Below are 7,444 nucleotides of genomic sequence, written 5' to 3'. Positions count from 1 at the left end.
AAAACCCAACTCATCCCCACAGGTTTGCGGCAAACAGCAGGCCTTTATTCAAGGAGAAACTTTATAGCAGAGGAAGATGCTGATGTTGTGCACCTTATGCGAGAGGCTGGAGCAATCCCCCTCTGTGTCACAAATGTGTCAGAGCTCTGTATGTGGTGGGAGAGCTCCAACACTATTTATGGGAGGACCAACAACCCTTACCGTTCTTGCCGTATTGTAGGAGGTTCCTCTGGAGGCGAGGCAAGTGTAGAATGGTTTTACAGCTTTTTATCCTTTGTTTTTGTTAGGAGAATAGAAGTCTCAGATTTATGGAGGAGTTAGTAGTATCATGAAATGTATTATGTCTATGGATCTTTTAAGTCTGGAAGAAAAATGGAACTTCAAGATTTGGAGTGGGCAATATTATCAAGGAACATCCAATTTTGCAGCTAATTGGATGACTGAGAGATTGAAATTTGAATCAATATCAATAATGTGATAAACCGTAGTTGAGGAATATGGCATATAGTTCATTTTAGTATCATTTAGCTTTTTATATTTTTAAATGGACTCGGGAAAGTTATAATTTATCTGAGCTTAGCTACTTCACAGACTTAGCTATGAAGAGAAACATTGTGATGTCTTTCACTTTACATGTTACCTAGTTTTGACTGTGCAAAATAGTTTAGGCACCATGATAGTACCTGATAATTTTAGGTGACTTTATGTTACTGGATGTTTTAGGAAATGTAAGGATTTTTGGATTTCAAATATTTATCTACATCTTTGGACTGAAGAAGTACATTAACTGAAAGAAGTTAAACTGACCTCTTAACATTAAATGAAAAAGGTGCATAAGTGCATTTAGGCTCCACTTGGGTATTGTCTACTTGCTTGTTATTTTGTTTAAGTGAAGATTCTGTGATATAGTTACATGAAAAGTGGAGTTGTTTGGATGATGATAGTTTAGAAAAATTTTCAATAGCTTTTTCAATGTAACAAATAGTTTTAATTTAGTATATGGTAGTATGTTATTCAAATATATGCCTGCAAACTTTTACCATATATATCAGGTAAAATAATTTAAGTATATGTAGGCAAATTAACATCTCATTAGAATTAAGCTCTTTTTTGTTATTTCCTTCTGTCTGTTGGTATCTTCAGATTTGTTTAGGGAGTGTAGCGAATGAATGAAAAAAGAAAATAAGATAAAATATGCAAAATTACCATTTTTTGTTTTGTGCTTCACATTTCACATTATAGTATCATTGCTAATTGTTCTTTTTATTATCTATATTTTTAGGGCTGTGTACAGTCTGCATGTGGATCACCCTTTGGTATTGGATCAGATATTGGAGGATCAATACGCATGCCTTCTTTCTTTAATGGCATATTTGGTCACAAACCCACATATGGTAAGTCTTGGGTTTTCTGATTTACAAGATCAATATCCTTTATTCATAACACATTAAAGGTTTAGAACTTATAGAGTTGAGTACATTCTATTTCAGAATCTTTATAAATAAAGTATATTTTAATTGTTCCAAAAATTATCAAAAGTAAAACTAGGGATGTAGAAGATTTAAAGGATCCAAAAATAGATATCTCAAGCTAACCTGCCATACTCAAATATCATCTGTCCTTTCAGGCATAGTAAGTAATATAGGTCAGGAACCGGTTGCAACTGGGGAAGCTATGGAGTTCCTTGTGACGGGACCCATGTGTCGATATGTACAAGACTTGACACCCATGATGAAAGTTCTGGGAGCAAACAATTCTCACATGCTTACACTTGACCAGAAGGTTAGGACCAATATGCTTTTAGGTCTCTATAGAAAAAGAGGATATTTATTAACTTTTTCATGTGATTGCAGAAAGTGAATATGGCAGTGATCTTTGATATAGTGATATATTTTAATTGTAATGTTAAGGTCCTATTTGAATTATATCTTGATCATTATCTTGTAATAAAGCTTGGAGGCAAACTTAGTGAACAGTTTTATGAAACTACAGGTGGATATCAGCAAGCTCCGATATTTCTATGTGGAAGATGATGGTGGTTCTCCACTTGTGACACCTGTTCACCCAGAACTTCGTGCAGCTCAAAAGAAAGTTATAATTCATCTTGAGAAAGCATATGGCGTTAAAGCTAAAAAGGTGTGCTCCTAAGCTTTTGAATCTGTTTTTCTTTCTTTTCTTTCTTTCTTTCTTTTTTTCTTTCTCTTGTCTTTTGCACAAATTCTTCTACATAGAAACGATAAGTTTATCTACAAACTATGAAGATGAAGGCATTGTTATATTCCTTTCCCTTACTTTTTAGCAACATTTTATGAATATTACCATTAATTAGAATTATCCCCTTTTTTACAGATTACCTTAAAAAAGCTCAAAGCGGCATTACCAATGTACTTTGCCAAGCTCGCCAGTGTAGAAGAAGCCCACACATTTTGTGAAGAACTAGCACTGAAGAAGGTAAGTGAATAGATTTCTTATAAAAGCAAAATATCTCCCCCACAAGGTGATATACTAAAAAGTTAATTGTAATGAATTTTGAACCCCAAAAGCACAAAGGAAATATTCAACTAAAGTCTGAAATATATTACAAAAAAAATTTATTCATTGCAACATAGACATAATTAGCATTTTTATGAATGCTATTAATCATAATTGAACTTCTGACAATCTCTTGCTGATGGATGAAAAATGTGGAAAAAGATGACTTTATTTATAGATGCCAAATGTACAATTTACATCTTGTCTTTTCTGTAGGGTGATGGAAAACCAATGCTCTTTAGTTACTTGAGTTTTATTAATCCCTAGAATCCAATTGCTTCATGGCACTCACATGGACCAAAGTACAGGCATTAACCTTATGTAAGTGGCCACTCTGCCAGGTGTGCAGCGTGTAGGCTAGGTGCACGCGGACACTCATGTGCGGTGACAAGACTCTTTGCCTCCCCTTTGTATTTTGCATAAATGTCTTTAGCTTTTGATTTGCTCTATCCAGATGGACTGCTTTCCTTGCACAGGATCCATGTCATCTCTCTATGTAGTAAATAAATATATATATATATATATATATATATATATATATATATATATATATATATATATATATATATAGATATAGATATATAAATATATGTATATATATATATATATGTAATATTAAATTTTCTGTAATACAACCTTCACTGCTAGTCACTGCAACCAGGAATAGGATGCTGAGCATGGAAATGGCATCCTCACTGGAGCCAGCACTCTTCCAGTCATGTCTTATGGAAATTTAATTCCACAAACGTCTATTTATGGGAATAATGTAGAAGCTCCTCTCTGAATGCCAGATAAGTCTAAATACCCTCCAAGAGGTTTGTGCACTTGTGGTAAGCCTTTTCCATCACCCTGGCCTTCACCATCTTTACCTCTGACATCATGTTCATGTGACCCACCCATCAAGCCAAATTTTTTCATGATATGATGGTCACATCACTCAGATTTTGAAGGGGTTCAGAATACAACTTATATTAAATACTATATTGGATTTGTCAATTTGCATGAGATAAGATTAGTGACAGACACATACTTGCAGGGATGCATCAATGTTTGGACTGAGCTTCTGAAGTGGATGTTCCGGTTATCTCATCACACACTACCAGGCCTGCTGCTTGGTGTCCTGGAGAAGCTTAACAGTCAAAGCAAGAGGTCAGAAGATTACCCAAAGCTCCTCACCATGTGCACTGACTTGAAACAGGAGATAAAGGTATGGCTAGTGTTTTATCCTTATGTTAGTACTTAGACTTTGATTACTCTGCAGTTACATTTGACAGATTGAATAGTTATAGTTTTTAAGTTTCCAACTGGGTTTCTTCCTGTTATTTTTATCTAAAAAGATATTCTTATTCTTAACCAACTCAAGGTTAATAAATTTTTCCAAATGATTATTTAGAGTCCATAATTCCTGTTTGATCCCTGCAGGAACTTTTGGGTGATGATGGTGTGCTCCTGTTTCCTAGTCATCCCACTCCAGCCCCTTATCACGGGCAGCCACTCTTCCGTGCCTTCAACTTCGTCTACACAGCAATAATAAATGTTCTGCTGTTCCCATCCACCCAGTGTCCTTTAGGCTTAGGGTCAGAGGGCCTTCCTCTTGGCATTCAGGTAAGGCGCGGCCTTTTTTATTACTTCTAGTATTGTTTTAGTTATTTTGATATAAATACTTTCTTCCTCTCTGTTTCATGGAAAAAAATACTTATGGTTAAAAATGCTTTTTTACTTATTAGCAATCTCTTTTGAGCATATCTTACAATATAATTATTATGTTATAGGATACCTTGTTTAGAAGTTCATTTAATTTCAAATGATGCTTTGTAGTTGAAAATGGTTGAGGAACTTATCAAAGCTAAATGTAACCATTACTAACATGAATGATCTTAAAATTTTCTATTTATGAAAAAAGCTTTTCAAGAACTAACAGGCTGTCATCTGTAACTTTTCAATTGGCATCACTTATCTTATATAAATCGTTCTTATCCTTTCAGGTAGTCGGTAATCACTACAAAGATCACCTGACTCTTGCAGTTGCAGGAGAACTAGAGAAAGCTTTTGGGGGCTGGGTTTGTCCATCTGAAGTACGCTAATTCCAGCAAGAGAAGCCATTTCAAGAAAGTCATGTTTCCTGTTTTATATGAAGGGCTCTTGGAAGGAGATGATTTTTTTTGTGGCAAAGTTCAAATATTAAACTTTTGCATTTTGTGTTAGAATTTTTTTTTTCTCTGAGTTTAACATATAACACTGCCATGCATGAGATGGACATTTCTGCTGTATGATAACTTTATTAGCACAATACCTCACTTCAGTTTCTGATAGTAGGTTCCAGCATGTTACCTGCATTTTATTCCATCTTTGTCCAGGATGGTTTTTCAGTGATGCGCATTGCTCTGAGAGTAGTACTTTTTTTCTTTCTCTCTTCACTTTTTTTCATTTATATTTATCTTATTTATTATCCCTTTTAGACATGAATTGTTGTCTTTCACGGAAGATCTCTTTATTAAGAGGAAATGAGAGTATTTGATATGGTATACACTACTTAAAGTTTTTAAATCATTGCTCAGTCATTTAATGATTTTTATATTTTACTAAATCTAAAATTAATCCAGAAGATAATATTCAGCACTGATTTCTTCATTTTAGGCCCCATATACTCCATGGAAGGATTGCCATTACCTATATTTGCCGTACTAAGTGCAAAATCTTTGCACTTTGTTTTCATCCTTTGATCTTAGATGGGTTACTTACTTCTTTCTTCAGAGTCTGGTTCAATGAATATGCCTTTTGCATTAATAACTAGTTGCTGACTTCAGACTTTATTTGAGGAAGTCTCTATCCCAACATCATATCAGACTTGTTTAAGTACCATGATCATAATTTTTAGGGCATTAACATTAGTGCTTCTTGACAAATGCAATAGTGAAAGAAGCTGCAACAATTTTTTTCAATGGATGATCAGGCAGCAAAATTAAGATAGTTCTATTAATTGCATTTGTATAGAGAGAAATTCTGAAACGTTTGATTTCAGAGGAAAACTTTGGTAAATGTGCTGAAAGATAGAAGTAAAAATAAGATGATACAATACATACAGTATCCACTTCAGTTCCTATTGCAATTTTTTACTGTTACATTGCTTCTTTTTTCTTCCCTAAACCATGTGAAAATGTTTGAGATGACTAAAGTTCCCAGTGAGTAGTCACAATGAGATAATTGTTTCTACATATTATTAACTCAGAGACTTAACCATCTGCAGATAGTGTCCTTTAGAAGCAAAGATATGGCTTGCATACTAGCTGTTTGTGGGTTGACTCCTGTGACAAGCCCATATCCTGTTGTTCCTAATGCCTGTGTCGTAGTTATCTTTTCATTCATCAGTGTATGCACAGCCTGTAATGCCTGTAAATTTTCATTTATTTCTACTGTAGAAATATTTCCTCGTTGTTTCAAAAAAATTCACTTTTGTCATTATCACTTTACTACTTGTTGTTTTTTGAGAAACAAATTTCATACTTTTTCTAGCCAGGATACTTTAAGCTTTATAAATGATAATAGAATGTTAATTGTTGTTAACCATATTTATTTTCTGCAAAACACAAGAAAATAGGAATAAGCTTTAGGTAAACCAAAATACACTAGTTGTCTTGATGTTATAGATTTTTGTTGTAGTTTTCCCAAAGATGCTGTTAATCAATTAGATATTCAGATATATTAGTTATTATATATTTTCTAGTGCTGTCATTGTGTTTTATATTTATTTGATTTTGTAATGTGATTTCTCACTATATTCACTATTCATGGTAACTTGATATTTTTGTATCCATTAGAATTTACTAAGCACATTCATGCTATTACTGTTAAATGCAATATGCTATGGTATTGTAGGTGAGCAGTTGCATAGAAGGTTCTCTTTAAAGGTTATGTACTCTTCATTAAAATAGGGGAAAACATTCCAAACTGGACCTAAATGATTATTGAACACATAATGCCCAAAATTCTGTTTTAAGTGCCTTAATATTAAGAAAATAATCTTCTTGACCAGAATTGATTTCTCTATTTAAGATCTCTAACCCAGGTTGATTTGGTGCTTTAGAGAAAAGACAGACTCCCCTTTGTATATCTGGACTCTATTTGACCATTTGTAATCTTCCCTAAAGGTACTAAAATCAGTGTGTAGTTGTTCTAAAGTTTTATGGAAAAATATGTGAAAAACTGAAATTACATGTTTCCTTTCATACTGAAGCAGATTCATACTTTATATATATATATATATATATATATATATATATATATATATATATATATATATATATATATATATATATATATATATATATGTATATAGTTTTTAATTGTGGAAGCATTTTGGTCATATTTTAGATGTGTTGTTTAGAAGGAAAACAAGAGGCATTAAATATTTTGTAATTGGTATTTACTTTTTGTTTTTTCTTATACTTTGTGTCTGATGCTATTACTATTGTTGTTTTGTTTTGCAACAACAAAATGAATCCGAGAAAAAAAGTATTAATACAGTTAATAAACTGTATATTATATAATGAGTTTTTATTTTATCCTAACTTTTTTATTGATTTGTTTTAATCTAGAGGAGGTACAAATAATAAAAAAACAGATAATTGTACATTTTATTAGAATACATTCATTAGAGGTTTTCTGTTGTTCTTACCAGATTTTTTGCTCACTTTTCCATTTAGTAGGAAAAGAAGTTAAAACCTTTTGTTGGGAGGTATAAGGTGTCCTATCATGTTTTCCTCCCATGCTATATGTATCCCAGCTATATTCTACATGCAACTGAGAAATTGATTTTAAAAAATGTGTCAGAGTTCAGCCACATTAGAATGATTTAATACCTTACCAAATAAGCATAGAATGAAAGCAACTCTGAAGCTTCTTATAATTACTG

General features: G+C 32.8%; 1 protein-coding gene across 5 annotated transcripts in view; it reads left to right on the top strand.

Annotated features, from left to right (window-relative positions):
- Window positions 1–7,079, top strand: part of LOC113828768 (fatty-acid amide hydrolase 2) — an 18,788-nt gene extending 11,709 nt beyond the window's left edge. For all 5 annotated transcript variants that reach the window (XM_027381785.2, XM_027381782.2, XM_027381784.2 and 2 more), the window contains 8 exons: window positions 23–240; window positions 1,283–1,394; window positions 1,628–1,782; window positions 1,993–2,136; window positions 2,350–2,451; window positions 3,569–3,739; window positions 3,955–4,137; window positions 4,518–7,079. In XM_027381785.2, coding sequence (XP_027237586.1) covers window positions 23–240; window positions 1,283–1,394; window positions 1,628–1,782; window positions 1,993–2,136; window positions 2,350–2,451; window positions 3,569–3,739; window positions 3,955–4,137; window positions 4,518–4,616 — 1,184 coding nt within the window. In that variant the 3' untranslated portion in view covers window positions 4,617–7,079. The remainder of the gene's footprint in view (window positions 1–22; window positions 241–1,282; window positions 1,395–1,627; window positions 1,783–1,992; window positions 2,137–2,349; window positions 2,452–3,568; window positions 3,740–3,954; window positions 4,138–4,517) is intronic.
- Window positions 7,080–7,444: the final 365 nt, after the last annotated feature.

This window comes from Penaeus vannamei, chromosome 22 (assembly GCF_042767895.1).
Source record: "Penaeus vannamei isolate JL-2024 chromosome 22, ASM4276789v1, whole genome shotgun sequence".
Classification (NCBI taxonomy): domain Eukaryota; kingdom Metazoa; phylum Arthropoda; class Malacostraca; order Decapoda; family Penaeidae; genus Penaeus; species Penaeus vannamei.
This window is presented reverse-complemented; position numbering and strand designations above follow the sequence as displayed.